The sequence below is a fragment of the Manis pentadactyla genome, chromosome 2, assembly GCF_030020395.1.
Source record: "Manis pentadactyla isolate mManPen7 chromosome 2, mManPen7.hap1, whole genome shotgun sequence".
Taxonomy (NCBI): domain Eukaryota; kingdom Metazoa; phylum Chordata; class Mammalia; order Pholidota; family Manidae; genus Manis; species Manis pentadactyla.
The window spans coordinates 143,120,543-143,137,554 of record NC_080020.1 but is presented as its reverse complement, the minus strand read 5'-3'; the positions used below and the strand labels follow the sequence as shown (position 1 = coordinate 143,137,554).

At 38.9% G+C, this 17,012-nt stretch overlaps 1 protein-coding gene across 6 annotated transcripts in view; it reads left to right on the top strand.

The window, feature by feature from the left end:
* Positions 1 to 7,044: 7,044 nt before the first annotated feature.
* Positions 7,045 to 17,012, top strand: part of LOC118929992 (E3 SUMO-protein ligase RanBP2) — an 80,675-nt gene continuing 70,707 nt past the window's right edge. For 2 of the 6 annotated variants that reach the window (XM_057496867.1, XM_057496866.1), the window contains exon 1: positions 7,048 to 7,573. In XM_057496867.1, the coding sequence (XP_057352850.1) occupies positions 7,502 to 7,573 (72 nt within the window). In that variant the 5' untranslated portion in view covers positions 7,048 to 7,501. Of the gene's footprint in view, positions 7,574 to 7,649; positions 7,903 to 17,012 lie in introns of those variants that run through there. The other 4 variants (XM_036920721.2, XM_036920712.2, XM_036920718.2 and 1 more) reach the window with 4 other exon arrangements.

Sequence of the window (17,012 nt, the reverse complement as noted above, 5' to 3'; positions counted from 1 at the left end):
TTATTTCCTGTAGCACATCGTCCTCAACTTCTATCCACTGTGTAGTATGAGATAGGATTTCCTCCCCTTTTAAGGTTGAGTAATATTCCATTGTGTGTAAAACTACATTTTGTTTAACGATTCATCTGTTGATGGATGTGTGGTTTGCTTCTACCTCTTGGCTGTTGTGAATAGTGCTGTTAGGAACATGTGTGCAAATATCAATCTGAGATTCTGCTGTCAATTCTTTTGTATATAGACACAGAAATGGAGTTGCTAGACCAGTATCACTTATGAATTTAGATGTAAAGTCCTCAACAAAAATTAGCAAATTGGATCAAGTAGTATATAAAAGCTTGATATACATTCAGCCATAAAAAATCTTAAAATTCTGAAAATGCTATTACCATGGATGAACTTTGAAAACATGTTAAGTCAAAGAAGCAGACACAAAAGGACAAATATGACATGATTCCAATTAAAAAATTTTTTAATTAAAGTATTATTGATATACACTCTTATGAAGGTTTCACACGAAAAAACAATGTGGTTACTACACTCACCCATACTATCAAGTCTGCCCCATACCCCAATGCAGTCACTGTCCATCAGTGTAGTAAGATGCCACAGAGTCACTGTTTGCCTTCTCTGTGCTACACTGCCTTCCCCGTGACCCCTCACACCATGTGTACTAAACATAATACCCCTCAATCCCCTTCTCCCTCACTCTCGAGCCACCCTCCCATACCCCCCACCTTTTTGGAGTCTGTGAGTCTGCTGGTGTTTTGTTCCTTCAGTTTTGCATTGTTGTTATACACCACAAATGATGGAAATCATTTGGCATTTGTCTTTCTCCACTTGGTTTATTTCTCCTAGCATACTATCCTCCAGCTCCATCCATGTTGTTGCAAATGGTAGGATTTGTTTCTTTCTTATGGCTGAATAGTATTCCATTGTGTATATGTACCACCTCTTCTTTGTCCATTCATCTACTGATGGACACTTAGGTTGCTTCCATATCTTGGCTATTGTCTCCATATCTGAGAACTTATATTCTTTGGGTAAATTCCTAGGAGTGGAATTCCTGGGTCAAATGGTATTTCTACTTTTAGTTTTTTGAGAAACCTCCATATTGCTTTCCACATGGTTGAAATAGCTTACGTTCCCACCAGCAGTGTAGGAGGATTCCCCTTTCTCTGCATCCTTGCCAGCATTTGTTGTTCTTAGTCTTTTCGATGCTGGACATCCTTACTGGTGTGAGGTGATATCTCATTGTGGTTTTAATTTCCATTTCCCTGATGATTAGTGATGTGAAGCATCTTTTCATGTGCCTGTTGGTCATCTGAATTTCTTCTTTGGAGAACTGTCTCTTCATATCCTCTGCCCATTTTTTAATTGGGTTATTTGCTTTTGGGTGATGAGGCATGTAAATTCTTTATATATTTTGGATGTTAACACCTTGTTGGATATGTTATTTACAAATATATTCTCCCATACTGTAGGATGCCTTTTTGTTCTATTGGTGGTGTCCTTTGCTGTACAGAAACTTTTTAGTTTAATGTAGTACCATGAGTTCATTTTTAGTTTTGATACCCTTGCTTGAGGAGATGTGACAGGAAGAAGTTGCTCATGCTTATATTCAGGAGATTTTTGCCTATGGTGTCTCATAAGAGTATTATGGTTTCATGACTTACATTCAGGTCTTTGATCCATTTCGAATTTACTTTTGTGTATGGGGTTAGACAATGATCCAGTTTCATTCTCTTGCATGTAGCTGTCCAGTTTTGCCAACACCAGCTGTTGAAGAGGCTGTCATTTTCCCACTGTATGTCAATGGCTGCTTACCATATATCACTTGACCACATATGGTTGGGTTTATATGTTGGCTCTCTAGTGTGTTCCACTGGTCTATGGGTCTGTTCTTGTGCCAGTACCAAATTGTCTTGATTAGTGTGTTTTTGTAGTAGAGCTTGAAGTTGGGGAGCATAATTCCCCCAGCTTTATTCTTCCTTCTTAGGATTGCTTTGGCTATTCGGGTTTTTTGTGGTTCCATATGAATTTTAGAACAATTTGCTCTATTTTATTGAAGAATGTTGTTGGTATTTTGATAGGAATTGCATTGAATCTGTGGATCGCTTTAGGCAGGATGGCCATTTTGACAATATTAATTCTTCTGATCCATGAGCACAAGGTGTGTTTCCATTTATTGGTATCTTCTTTAATTTCTCTCATTAGCGTCTTGTAGATTTCAGAGTATAGGTCCTTCACTTTCTTGGTTAGGTTTATTCCAAAGTATTTTATTCTTTTTGACACAATTGTGAATGGAATTGTTTTCCTGATTTCTCTTTCTGCTAGTTCATTGTTAATGTATAGGAAGCAACAGATTTCTGTGTATTAATTTTGTATCCTGCAACTTTGCTGTATTCCAATATAAGTTCTAGTAGTTTTGGAGTGGAGTCTTTAGGGTTTTTTATGTACAATATCATGTCATCTGCAAACAGTGACAGTTTAACTTCTTCTTTACCAATGTGGATGCCTTGTATTTCTTTGTTTTGTCTAATTGCCGTGGCTAGGACCTCCAGTACTATGTTGAATAACAGTGGGGAGAGTGGGTATCTCTGTCTTGTTCCTGATCTTAGAGGAAAAGCTTTCAGCTTCTCGCTGTTCAGTATGATGTCGTCTGTGGGTTTATCATATATGGCCTTTATTCTTTTGAGGTACTAGCCCTCTATACCCATTTTGTTGAGAGTTTTTATCATAAATGGATGTTGAATTTTGTCAAATGCTTTTTCAGCATCTCTGGAGATGATCGTGTGGTTTTCGTTCTTCTTTTTGTTTATGTGGTGGATGATGTTGATGGATTTTCGAATGTTGTACCATCCTTGCAATCCCTGGGATGAATCCCACTTGGTTGTGGTGTATGATCCTTTTGATGTATTTTTGAATTCGGTTTGCTAATATTTTGTTGAGTATTTTTGCATCTACGTTCATCAGGTAAATTGATCTGCAGTTTTCTTTTTTGGTGGGGTCTTTGTCTGGTTTTGGTATTAGGGTGATGCTGGCTTCATAGAATGAGTCTGGAAGTATTCCCTCTTCTTCTATTTTTTGGAAAACGTTAAGGAGAATGGGTATTATGTCTTCTCTGTATGTGTGACAAAACTCTGCGGTAAATCCGTGTGGCCCAGGAGTTTTGCTCTTGGGTAATTTTTTGATTACCAATTCAATTTCTTTGCTGGTAATCGGTCAGTTTAGATTTTCTGTTTCTTCCTTGGTCAGTCTTGGAAGGTTGTATTTTTCTAGGAAGTTGTCCATTTCTTGTAGGTTTTCCAGCTTGTTAGCATATAGATTTTCATAGTATTCTCTAATAATTTTTTGTATTTCTGTGGGGTCTGTTGTGATTTTTCCTTTCTCATTTCTGATTCTGTTGATGTGTGTAGATTCTCTTTTTCTTTTTATAAGTCTGGCTAGGGACTTATCTATTTTGTTTATTTTCTCGAAGAACCAGCTCTTGTTTTCATTGATTTTTTCTATTGTTTTATTCTTCTCAATTTTGTTTATTTCTTCTCTGCTCTTTATTATGTCCCTCCTTCTGCTGACTTTAGGCCTCATTTGTTCTTTTTCCAATTTCAATAATTGTATCTTTAGACTATTCATTTGGGATTGTTCTTCCTTCTTTAAATATGCCTGGATTGCTATATACTTTCCTCTTAAGATGACTGCTTTCATTGCGTCCCCCAGAAGTTTGAGGCTTTGTTGTTGTTGTCATTTGTTTCCATATATTGCTTGATCTTTATTTTAATTTGTTCGTTGATCCATTGATTAATTAGGAGCATGTTGTTAAGCCTCCATGTGTTTGTGAGCCTTTTTGCTTTCTTTGTACAATTTATTTATAGTTTTATACCTTTGTGGTCTGAGAAGTTGGTTGGTAGAATTTCAATCTTTTTGAATTTACTGAGGCTCTTTTTGTTGGCCTACTCTGTTTTGGTATGTTCAACTTAAACAGATTAATGGTAATAATTTTACCAGGTAGGTATGCTTGGGAAAGTTGCTTTACTTCTCACTCCCTCAGTTTCCTTATCTGTAAAACTGAGGATAATAGTAAATGATAGTATTCTCACAAAGTTTTTGGGAGAATTAAATGAGTTAATACATGTTAAGTGCTAAGAAAAGGACATGGAATAGGCAAGTGCATACTTTTTCACTATGACTGTTATTTTACTCACACTCTTTCCAAGGCAAACTCATGGTTTCAACTGTCACCTGAGGCTTATGACTTCCAGATCCATCACAGATCTTCATCTTACTTACTGCACCTACATACCAGGCATTTGCACTTGGATATATAAATGACACCTCAACTGAATAAATCCACTATCTAAAATAGAATCTTCCACCCCAAAGCAGATTCCTTTACGTCATTTCTTAGTGTAAGTCAATTAGTAAATCAGAATCATTTCCCTTTCTCTTATTTACATCCAATATGACTGAGATAAAACAAAACCCAAGCTGCTTTTCCTCTTTAAAAAATCAATACTTGCTCACTGCAGTGTTATGGAAAATACTGGAAAATCTGGACTGGATCGCTGACAGAAGAACCAGGCAGCACTCAGAGGTCTTGGGGTCTGAGGTTTTATTTTACACCAGCGGGCCCAGGGTGGAGTAATCTCCCAAGGTCTGAGCCCTGAGCACACGCAAGGGGAGCAATTTATATTATTTTGCTATGTGGCATTTCGGCATGCGCAGGGCAAAAGGGGAGCCTGCAGGAGGGGAAGGGGGAGCTGCGAGTGCTTTGTCAACTGGAGGAAAAAAGCGGTTTGCTGACCTTGATGGCTGTGTTGAATATTTTCCTTATCACTCCCCCCTCTGATGCCCCTTTAAACACTTCGTTTTAGGGGACATCACCTCCTTGGTTTATGATAGGGTCGTAATGGCTTGTGTTTATACTTTTAATTGCTTTGAGCTAGGATTTTTTCCTTGTGACTTTTTCATTTAAGTTCTGAGTACTTTGTGAAGAACAAAAATGATTATGTTTTTATGCTTTTGTCTGTATGGGCCTTGTGTGTACAAGTTGAAATGAGTCTTTCAGACTCCTGATAAGCTTGTGCTTAACCAAAAATGTACAGTTTTTCTCAGTCCTAATTTATTTTTATGCAGCTGAGCATTACACTCAGGCTGGCTTGAGTGTGAGAGGACAGGTGCTAAAGGTGTAGGGCCACTGAGGGCAGCTTCCTTGGGTGATGACCATGCACTTTAGAACTTTTGTATAGAAGTACTTTGGAAATGCAGGCTGAGACTTGAGTTCAGCTGGGAGAGACAGGTAAGCACAGCAAAACAACTTAACGATTACCTAATAGACAATAGAAAGGGCAACTTTTTGAGGAACAGTTTAGTCAGAGGGGGCAGCAGATAGTTTAATACCCAGGATGAGAGATTCCATTCTGGCGAGGGCCAGGATCCACGGCGTGCAGGTGTTCATAGTCAGAGGGTAATAGTCAGATGCGGAGACAGAGAGGATCTGGAGGTCTGGCTGGGCCTTCCACTGATATATTTCTTTGTCTGGATTATGGGTCCTTTTCACTCTGGAATGATGGTCCCATGGAGTGATGCCTGTTACTTTGAGGGCAGTAGGAGTGGTTAGAACAACAATGTGGGGGCCAGTCCACTGAGGTTTGAGGGGGTACCTTTTTCAATTTCTGACAGACTGAGTCCCCAGCCTGGAAGGAATGTCCTGGGGTCCCTAAGGAGATCAGGGCTCTTTCTATGGTGTATTGCTGCAGCTTATTTAGGGTGGCTCCCAAGGCTTGGAGCTGTTCTCTTGCTCCCTTATCTCCCATATGGTGTAGGTTCCCTGGGAGGCTTCCTAGACATGGGGGAGGGCATCCATACACTAATTCAAAAGGGAAAAGCCTTGAGTCCCAAGTGTGCAGTTAGCACGCAGGAGAGCCAGGGGCAGTAGGTCTCGCCACAGGAGGCCAGTTTCTTGGCAAAACTTAGCTAGGGTTCTTTTGAGGATGCGATTCATTCGCTCCACTTTCCTTGAACTTTGTGGTCTGTAGGTAATGTGGGGTTTCCAGGTAGTGTTGAGAGATTTAGTTAAAGTCTGTATTGCATCTGCTACAAAGGCAGGTTCATTGTCACTGTGAATTGTAGATGGTAGGCCAGTCTGGGGCACAGTTTTTCTCTGGAGGACTTTGGCTATCTCCTGGCTTTGTTTTGTCCTGATTGGGAAGGCTTTGACCCACCCAGAGTATGTACATGCTTTTATTATAAGGTATTTGAGTCCTCTGCCTAGCTGGACATCTGTGAAGTCTATCTCAAGGTTTTCAAAGGGGGCAACTCCTGTTCTTTGGACACCTGGTGTGGGTCGTGGTGCAGACTGAGCATTATTTCTGGCACAAGTCATGCTCTGCTTACTTATTGCTCGGCTTAATAATGCTGGCAACTGGCTGATGTAGTATTGCTTTTTGAGGAGGGCTTCTAGTGCAGTTTTTCTTAGGTGGGTGAGCTGATGTGCTTTGCCAACTGAAGGAAAAAAGCGGTTTGCTGACCTTGACGGCTGAGTTGAATATTTTTCTTATCAGCAGAAATTTGGAAAATTTGGAAAAATCAGAAAGGATAGACTGGGGAGATAGCCTGTGAGAGGCCAGGCTAATTCTAGGTGATTGGATAAATTGTATTTCGTCTACATTTTTAAAAAAAGATAAAATCCATAACCATAACATCCTAAACTTCCAGTTAATCCATTTGTTTGATACTTTCCCAGATAATTAAGTCTCTACTGCATACATGATGTGCTCTTTTTAAACCTAAGAAGTCTTCATTATTGAAAACACTTTGCAAAACTTGCTTTAAACTAAGATTTTAAAATTCAAGTTCCAAAAGCAAACATTTCTGAAGGTTCGGAAAATAAGATGACTCATCTAGAGATAATTACTGTTAACATTTAGGTATTTCCTATTCTGCTATTGAAATATATATAAATGTGGGGCTATTATTCCTATATATGTATATATAATTATGATTGTCCAAAACCAGTATTTGTGGTCTTTAATTATTCACTTTTCTCATTTGTTCTTTTAAAAAATATAAATTTCAACACGTATGCTTCGTGTTCACACGTGTCCAAAGGTAATTTACCGAATCGCCTTCAGATTGTTCCCATTTACAAGCTCACCAAAAATGGCTGAGAGCGCGTTTACTTCCACAGCACCGCGTAATTGTAACTAAACCCAAACTTCTGAGAACCTTGGGGCAGCACCTGCTCCCGCGGTTCAAGTCCCCCGTTAGCCGCTGCGCGGCGCTCGGCCTTACGCCCTGACTCTTGGAAGCGGATCCAGCCCGCCTGCCCCGCGCCGTCGCCGCCGCGTGGCGCACAGTGCTTACGCCACACGTACGCGCCGGACCGCCCTTCCAACGGCGACGGCGCTGCGTCACGGCTTTCAGGCGCTCCGATCTTGGAGGTGGCTACCGCCGTGGGCCCCGCGCTGGCCTCCCGCGCCCTGGGAGTCCGGTCGGCGTCACGATGCGGCGCAGCAAGGCCGACGTGGAACGCTACATCGCCTCGGTACAGGGCTCCGCCGCAACACCCCGAGAGGTGAGCTGGCCTGGGGAGGCGGGCGGTCCCCGCCGCGCGGCGTCATGGTTCGTGGCGGCGCCGCTCCTTGGCGCGTTCCGTGGAGGCGCCGGCCGGCGGTTGTGACCTCGGGGCCGGGGGCGGGGGCCGTTGGCGCCCGCGCTTCCTCTTCCTGCTGGCCTGCTCCCGGCGGCCCTGCCTCGCGGTTTGCCCTGTCCGTGGGTGCACGGCTGCGCCCGCGCCGCTCCTCCTGGGCCTGGGCGCCTTCGTATCCGGCGGGTTCTCCCGCTCCGGGACGTTGGCCCGCGGCGGTGGAGGCGGGCAAGGCCGCGCGGACTGGAGCAGCTCCGGTGGGCTCTTGCTGCTGCGGCGGGGTTGCGTTTATAACGATTCCGCACCTATTCCTCAGCACTCCCCCACTCCCAGCACTCTTTGGAAGCTTCTTTTGTTTGCTTCTTTATTCTTTTAACGGAATCTTGTGAATTCTAAATTTCCTACCGGGCATTGTTTACTGTGGCTTAAAATTTGTAACCTTTTCGACAACGTGCTTTTACTTATGTAATTTTTGTGGCGTTTTTTTTTTTCTTTTAAAATAATGTGCTTGATGCTTTCTGGATTCAACAGAACTTTAGGGACTTGATGTGGAGGTTGAGAAAAAGGCACTAAGGGTTGGCGTGCGCAGGGTTTTGAGTCGTTTTGGCTGTGTTTAATCACACCTCTGTCGTTCATAAACTGGGATTTGAGGCAAGCTAAACTTACTTTATCAATAGGACGGAGTGACCGTATTGATAGTATATAGTGATCCATTAAAAAAATTAGGGTAATGCGTGGCGCATAGTGAGTACTTAGTAAGTGTTGATGTTTAGGACAGTCATTCAAGGTCCCTTCTGATCAAGGGTCTATGAGAATAAAGGTAAATGAGGAAATTTTAAAAAGAAAACCAGGGACGATCATGATTGTAATAACAACATAGTTGTATCTCTTGTCATGTGTTACTCATACGTTGTCTTAACTTTGTTCTCTCAACAGTCCTGTGGATAGAGACCTGGAGAGATTAAAGATTTATTTAGGGTCACTTAGGTGACTCAGCAGGATTTTCGTGGTGGGTCTGATGTAGTTTCTTTTAGGACTAGTGGAGTAGGCAGGTTACAACCTATTCCTCTCCTGTATGTACCTACCTACAGATTGTAATTTCAATTTGCCAGTATACTCATAAGTACAGATTTGGTGCCAGACTAATAAAACAGAACCTTGTTGAGAGTTTGTGTACCCCTAAAATTTATAGGACTTAAAAAAAATGTTTAGAGCTTTAGTGAGATTCTTAGGACCATGTCTCCCGAAGGATTAAGAACCACTGGTCTAGACAGAAGTCAGAACTTTCTTTGAACTACCTGACTTTCCCATCAAATAAAGAGGTGTGGGCAAAATTCAAAGGATTGGTCACTGTGGCCACCTTTCTTTTACATTTACAGAGTATTATTTTAGTCAGATGTTTTTCTTCAAACAAAGAGAAACTTTGGAACATATGAAGATATTCTATAAATGTAGGTCTAAGTGAAATGACAAAACGGTGCTTCGGTAGCTTGGAAGGGAGGTGGTGGAAGGAACAGGGACAGCAGTTGTTAAAAATTAGTATATACTTGGCTCCGAGTTTGGCAGAGACTGGCCTGTGTGAACTGACCATACTTTCTGGGATGTCCATGTTCTGGAGCACGGTAGTGGGTCTGTCTATATGCTCATATGTTCCCAGGCTTCCACTGTGCTTTCACTTGTTTATCTCTTGTGTTCCCATTTTCTAATACTACACACCTGCTTTGCCCTTGTTGAAAATGCCACCTGTTTCTTTAATTTTTTTCCCAGATGATTTCTATTTAGTTTTCCTAGATTTCTGACTAGTTGGTTTCCCATTCCATACCCCTAATTCCTACTCCTCAGTGGCAATTTGACAGCACTTAGTTATTTGTTCTGCCATTTACATCTGTACTTCATGCATATATACTTTTATTTCTTGATCTTCTTATCCACATTTTAGACAATTTGTACTGGCTTTCAACTCTGTTCCTCCAGACTTCTCTCGGCAGATGGTATTTCCTTCCTAATTCTCCCAGTTCTGTTACTGTAATTTTTAGTTGAATAAATATTTAGTGTTCATATAATTATGATAAAGTAAATATTTTTGCATTTGAGTCATCTTTATTGTGTAGTTTTGTTTTTACTGGAGTTGATTGCTTTATTTTTTGGTTTGTTTAGTTTTCTATTGTGTATTACTAATTCTTTACTCAGGCTCAATTTAACTCAAGTGTGATCAGACAGGTTACATAATCCCTCAGTTTCAGAGGTTTTCTTGTGGAGCACTCTTGTCTCACTGCTCTGCCTGGACTGGTTTATGCTTCTTTCTGCTACACAGTTCTCTTCCAGTGATTTTACTTTATCATCATGTTGAGAATTCCCTTTTCTGTGTTAGACTCTTGATTTCTTGTAACTCATGTCCTTTTGACTTACTTTGTCTGTTTTGGTGCTGCACAGTCTCCAGTTTGCTTTGAGAAGGAATAGATGGTAAATTTTTTTAACATTGTGTATCTGAAAAAGATTTTAGCTAATTTAATTGATGATCTGGTTATCAAATTCTAGGTTTGGATTAATTTTTCTCTCAATTTTGAGAGCATTGCTTTATTTTATGCTTGTACTGTTAGAAGTCTGATGTGATTTTTGTTCTTGATAGTTCATAGGTTCCCTGTAAGTTCCCTTTCAGTTGGCAGACTTATTTTAAGTTCTGGGACATTTCTTGTATTACTTGTTTGAGCATTTCCTCTCTCTCTTTGTTTCTCTTGGTGTTTTTATTAAGTAAAAATTAGTTCCAGTTTGATCCTTGTTTGTGTCTTCTGTGCTGTTTTTGAGAGATTCCTTTAATCTGAAGGGGATTAGGGAACTCACTGATCATTATGTAGCCTTTGTTTATCCTCCTTTATAACCCCTCTTATCACCCCTCTCAGGACTCCACAGTTTGGAGCCCATCAGTTTATACTGAGAACAAATACGTTTGCTTCAGCTTGTTGTGGGGGAGTTGGGGAGTCAGTTGTCTGTGCAAGATAAGGTAATGGGGCATCTCTCCAGGTCTGAATGTTCCTGTTTTCAGGCCCACATCAGTTCTTGATACTTAGAAGCTTAAGTGAATTCATGTATTTGTTTACAGTGGCATAAGGTGTCATGTAAAGGAGCATTGACTGAATTATGGATTGTCCTGTTATATAACACGGGCTCCACCCCTTCCTGGTTATGTATCCTTAAGACACTCACCTGGGCTTCAGTTTTCCTGTAAAATGAGCAGATTAGGGACAAAATATTATTAAATTTCCCCAAGATTTTGTTGTTCAGTATAATAGTCTTTAATAACTGTTGTTTAATTATCTTGATAGTTCTAAGGAGATGGTTGGCAGCAAAATAGGTAATGCAGCTGACTTTTCTATTATCCATTGACTGTAACTTTTGGGAACCTGCTCTTTGAAAAAGGGGGAAGAAAGCTCTGTTGCTTTTAGTACCATCTTCACTGTTGTGTGTTATTGTCATAAACTTTGTTTTGTTTCTTGCATTTATGAGTTCACGGATGGGGTAAATGCTGTGTGCCCCATCTTGGTGTATTGCATATTTGCTTTTAATGATTAGCTACAGTTCTGTCCTTCCTGAGCAGTTTTCTCAGGTAAGAATACTGAATGAAATTTAAGGTAGCCTGTACTTTAGGTTTAGACTACATTCTGTTAAGGGTACACACTCAGTACTGTCATACAAAGATAACTTGGAATAATTTTGAGTGTCACTCTTTTGACATAAAATTAGAGTATCCTTTTACAGCTTTGTTGAAATGTAATCCACATACCATTATAATTCACGCATTTAAAGTATACAATTCAGTGAGTTTTGGTATATAACTTGTTTTAAATTGAAGTAAAATACTTATACTAAAAAGCCACTTTAACCAATTTTAAGTACAGTTCAGTTGTATTAATTACACTCATAATGTTGTTCAACCATCACCACTGTTTCCAAAATTTTCCATCATCCCAAACAGAAACTTTATAACCATTAAGCAATAACTACCCAGGTTCCCCTTCCAAATAGTTCCTAGGTACACCTTTAATCTACTTTATGAGTTTGCCAATTTTAGAGATTTCATGTAAGAACATACAGTATTTGTCCTTTTGTATATGGCTTATTTCACTTAGCATATTTTAAAGATTCATCCACATTATTGTAAGATAAATTCTAGCCGAAATAAGCAGGCAAAGAGAGGCAACAAAGGGCCAGGTAATTTATTTAAATACCCCAGGGTGAGGTTCCGTGGCCTTCTAGACAGAGGCTAGAGAAGTCATGTCCGGTTAGGGAGGTGGGGCGCTTATAAGGGATTAGGAGGGGGAGGAGTGGGCAAGCTATCCTAGGAGGTGTTGAGAGGTATGATTGGCTAAAGGTTACATAATAGTCAACTAGAAACTTTTTTCTTTCCAAGAGGGAGGAGGCTGACATCCGGGTCTTAGTTGGCACATCAGGATGGAATTCAGGGAGAGCTGTCCCCTTTCCATATATGGCACGGACTTTGGGGTCTGGTCTGTTCTTTCCCTATGGCATCTCTCTGTTCTGTTTGCATGTCCTTGTTTTTCCTTTCTCCAGCCTAACAATTAAGTATCAAACTTGATTCTGTTTTACAGCTGAACAATAATCTGTTGTAGTATGTATATAATCACATTTTGTTTAAACAACACTTAAGTTGTTTCCACCTTTTGATTATCATGAATCATGCTGCTGTGAACATTGGTGTACAAATAATCTGTTTGAGACCTTGTTTTTAGTTCTTTTGGGAAGAACTAAGGAGTGGAATTGCTGGGTCATATTCTATGTTTAGTTTTTGAGGAATTGCCGAAGTTTTCCATAGTGGCCACACAATTTTTCATCCCTGTCTGCAATGTTACTTCACATCCTTGCCATCACTCTTTTTTTTCTTTATTAATTTTTATTGTAGCTATCATATAGGTTTGAAGTGGCTTTTCATTGTGGTTTTGATTTGCATTTTCCTAATTACTAATACTGTTGAGGATCTTCCTGGTTTATGGGTCATTTGCATATCTACTTTGGAGAAATGTCTACTCAAGTCCTTTGCCTTAGATTTCTTAGTTGAGTAATTGTCTTTTCTGCCATTGAGTTCTAGAAATTCTTTATATATTTTGGATATGATTTCCAAATATTGCTCTCTTTCTGTAGGTTACCATTTTAGTCTCTGTAATGTCAGTTGATGCACAAAAGTTTATAATCTTGATGAATTTCAGTTTAACTATTTTTTTCTTTTGCTTTTTGTGCTTTTGGTGTCATGTCTAAGAATATATTACCAAATCCAAAATTATGAAGATTTGCCTGTTTTCTTAATGTTTTATGGTTTTTAGTTCTTGTATTTAAGTTGTTGATCCATTTTGAGTTAGTTTTTGCATGTGTTGTGAGGAAAGAGTACGGTTTCATTCTTTTGCACGTGGTACTAGAATAAACTTAGCATCCTGGCCAGAAATTGGTTGCCCATAGACTTATGGGTTTATTTCTCAACTCTAAATTCTATTTCATTGTTCTGTATATCTGTCCTATGTCAGTACCACACTATCTTGACTGCTGTAGCTTTGTAGTAAATTTTGAAATTGGAAAGTAGTGAGTCCACCAACTTTGTTCTCTTTCAAGAATATTTGTCTGTTTAGGGCCCCTTGCAGTTCCATATGAATTTGAGGATTTTCCATTTCTGTAGAAAAGGCTATTGGAATTTTCATTGGGATCGCATTGAATTTGTAAATTGTTTTGGGTGGTATTAGACATGTTGACAATATTAGGTCATCCTGTTCTTGAACACATCTCTTCATTTGTTTAGGTCTTTAATTTCTTTCAACAGTGTTTTGTAATTTTCAGTGTGCAAGTTTTTCACCTCTTTTGTACATTTATCCCCAAGTACTCTTTTAGGTGCTTTTGTAAACGGATTGCTTCCTCAGAGGTCTAGCTGCCCTGTTTCCCTAGTTTCCAGCCCTCCACGCAAGTACTGTGTCTGTGCTCTGGTGTGGGTGGCTGGGGCTGGGTGTTTAGCAGTCCTGCGCTCCCTCTCCCTCTCCCCAGGAGCTGGGGGGAGGTGTGCTCGGGTCCCGCCGGGCCGGGGATTGTATCTTACTCCTTTCAGCAGGCGCTGGGCTCTCGCATGTGTGGATGTAGTCTGGCCGTTGTCCTGTGTCTTCTGGTCTCTCTTTTAGGATTAGTTGTATTTGTTGAATTTTCAAAAGTATATATGTTTTTGGGAGGAGATTCCCACTGTCCTACTCACACCGCCATGTTGGCTCTGCCCTCCATGAATTGCTTCCTTAATTCCTTTTTCTGAATGTTCGTTGCTGATGTATTGAAGCTCAGCCCACTTTTGTGTGTTGATCTTGTATTCTGTAATGTTGCTGAATTACTTTTTAGCTCTAAGTTTTCTTACAGATTCTTCAGATTTTTCTGTATATAGCGTCATATTTCTGTGGATAACGATATATTTTTAATTTTTTCAATTAAAATTTGGATACTTTTTATTTCTTTTTCTTGTCTAATTGCTCTCACTAACTTCCAATGCAATGCTGGAAATGGTGAAAGCTGTTCCTTATCTTGGGGAGAGTCTTCAGTCTCTCACCGTTGAGTATAATGTTAGCTGTGGCCTTTCATTATGACCTTGATTACCATGTAAGGATATTCTTTGTTTTCTGAGAGAATCCTTATATTAGTTTTCTGAGAGTTTTTATCAAGAATGGGTGTTGGATTTTGTCAAATGCTTTTTTGTTTTGGCAGTAATTGAGAGGATCATACGATTCATGTTCTTATATTGAACTACCCTTGCGTTCCTGGGATAAATCCCATTTGGTCATGGTGTATAATACTTTTAATGTGCTGTTGAATTCACTTTGCTGAGGGTTTTTGGTTGAGAATTAAGAGTTAAATTTTTTTATTAGACTTTTTAACTGGAGTCTTCGTTACCCAGCAAAATTGTGCAGAAGGTACAGATTTTTTCTCCTAATTTCATCTATAGATTTAATGCAATCACAAGCAAAAGTACAGCAAGTTATTCTGTGGATATCAATAAACCTGTTTCTAAAGTTTATGTAAAGACAAAAAAGACACAGAATACCGAACACAATATTAGAGGAGAAGGAGAAGTTGGAGGACTGACACTATAAGGCTATAGTTGTCAAGACAGTGTGGTATTAGCATAAGTAAAAATAGTAAAATGGGACAGAATAGAGAATCCAGAAATAGAGCCACATATAGTCAACTTGATCTTAAGGAAAGGCAATATAGTGGAGAAAAGGTAGTGTCTTAACAAAGGATGTTAATATCAGAGACTTCCTATTCATGAACATGAAACATCTCTCCACTTATTTAGTTACTTGATTTCATTCATTAGAGGTTTGTAGTTTTCCTCATACAGACCTTACACATATTTGGTAGATTTGTAACTCATTTTTTTGGTGTTAATATAAATGGTACTGTGTTTTTAACTTCAAGTTCCACTTGTTCATTGCTTGTATATAAGAAAACAATTGACTGTTTGTATTAACCTTATATCCTGCAAACTTGTTATAATTGCTTATTATTTCCAGATATTTTCTTCCCTGGTTCTTTCAGATTTTCTGTGTAGAGTCAAGTTGTCTGCAAAGACAGTTTTAGTTCTTCCTTCCCAATCTGTATACCTCTTACTTCCTTTTCTTGTAGTATTGTATTAGCTAGGACTTCCATTTTTGATTATGTGAAATAGCGTTGAGAGAGAACTTCCTTATCTTATTCCTGATCTTAGTAAGAAAACTTTGAGTTCCTTACCATTAAGTCTGATGTTAGCTGTAGGTTTTTTTGGGGGTAGATACTCGTTCTAGTTAAGGAAGTTCTCTTCTATTCCTAGTTAACTGAGACGTTTTATCATGAATGGGTGTTGAATTTTGTCACATACTTTTCTACATTTATTGATATGATAATGCGATTTTTTCTTCCTTTTAGTTTGTTGATGTGATGAATTACATTAATTGATTTTTGAATGCTGAACCAGCCTTGCAGACCTTGGATAAATCCCACTTTGTTGTAGTATGTATAATTCTAAGACATTGTATTTGGTCTGCTGATACTTTGTTAAGGAGTTTTGAATCTATGTTCATGAGCGATGTTGGTCTACAATTACTTTTCTGTCTCGTTTTTTGTGTTAAGGTAATGCTAGCCTCAGAATGAATTGGGAGGTATTCTCTTGTTTTTAATCCTCTGAAAGGGGTTGAGAATTATATAATTTTTCCCTACTGTTTGGTAGAATTCACCAGTGAACCCATCTTGCCTTGGTGTTTTCTCTTTTGGAAGGTTATTAATTATCGATTCTTTGATATAGACCTATATACATCATCTGTTTCTTCTAGTATGAGTTCTGGCGATTGTATTTTAAGGAATTGGTCCATTTCAACTAGATTATCAAATTTGTGAGCATTGAGTTGACAGTCTTCCTTTATTATCCTTCTAATCATGGTGTCTGTAGTGATCCCCTCTTTCATTTCTGATATTAGTAATTTGTGTCTTCTGTCTTCTTTAAGTTACCCTGATGAGATGTTTATTGATTTAATAGATCTTTTCAAAGACTCAGCCTTTGGTCTTGTTGAGTTTTCTCTATTTCCTATTTTCAGTTGCATTGAATTTTGCTCTAATTCTTACATCTTTTCTCCTGCTTATTTCGGATTTCATTTGCTCTTTTTATAGTTTCCTAAGGTGGAAGCTTAGTTGATTGATTTTAGATCTTTTCTAATATATTCATTAGTTGTTACAAATTTCTGTGCAGTGCTTTTGTTGTATCCCACAAGTTTTGGTAAGTTGTGTGTAGTTTAAAAGATTTTGAAGTTTTTCTTCAGATATCTTTGAGCCATATATTATTTTGTGGTTTGTTATTTAATTTCTAAGTATTTTGGGGATATCCTAGCAGTCTTTCTGTTACTGATTTCTAATTTAATTCCAGTGCGGTTTGAGAACGTGGGATTTATAGTCTTTGAAATTTGTCCAGGTGTGTTTCATAGTCCAGGTGTGGTCTATCTTCATGAATGTTCTATGTGAGGTTAGGAAGAATGTGTATTCTGGTATTGTCTGTAGTCTATAGATGTTAATTATATCCACTTGATTGATGATGTTGTTTAGTTCATCTGTGTCCTTACTGATTTTCTACTTGCTGGATCTATTATTTCTGGTGGAGGGGTATTGAAATCTCCAACTCTAATAGTGGACTTATCTATTTCTCTTTGCAGCTTTATCAGTTTTGCCTTACATATTGTAATGCTGTGTTTTTTAGACACGTACCACGTTAAGGATTTTATTTCTCCTAGGAGAATTGACCTCGTATATTTTATGTACGTTCCTCTTTAACCCTGATAACTTGCTGAAACTCTTGCTTTCTTTT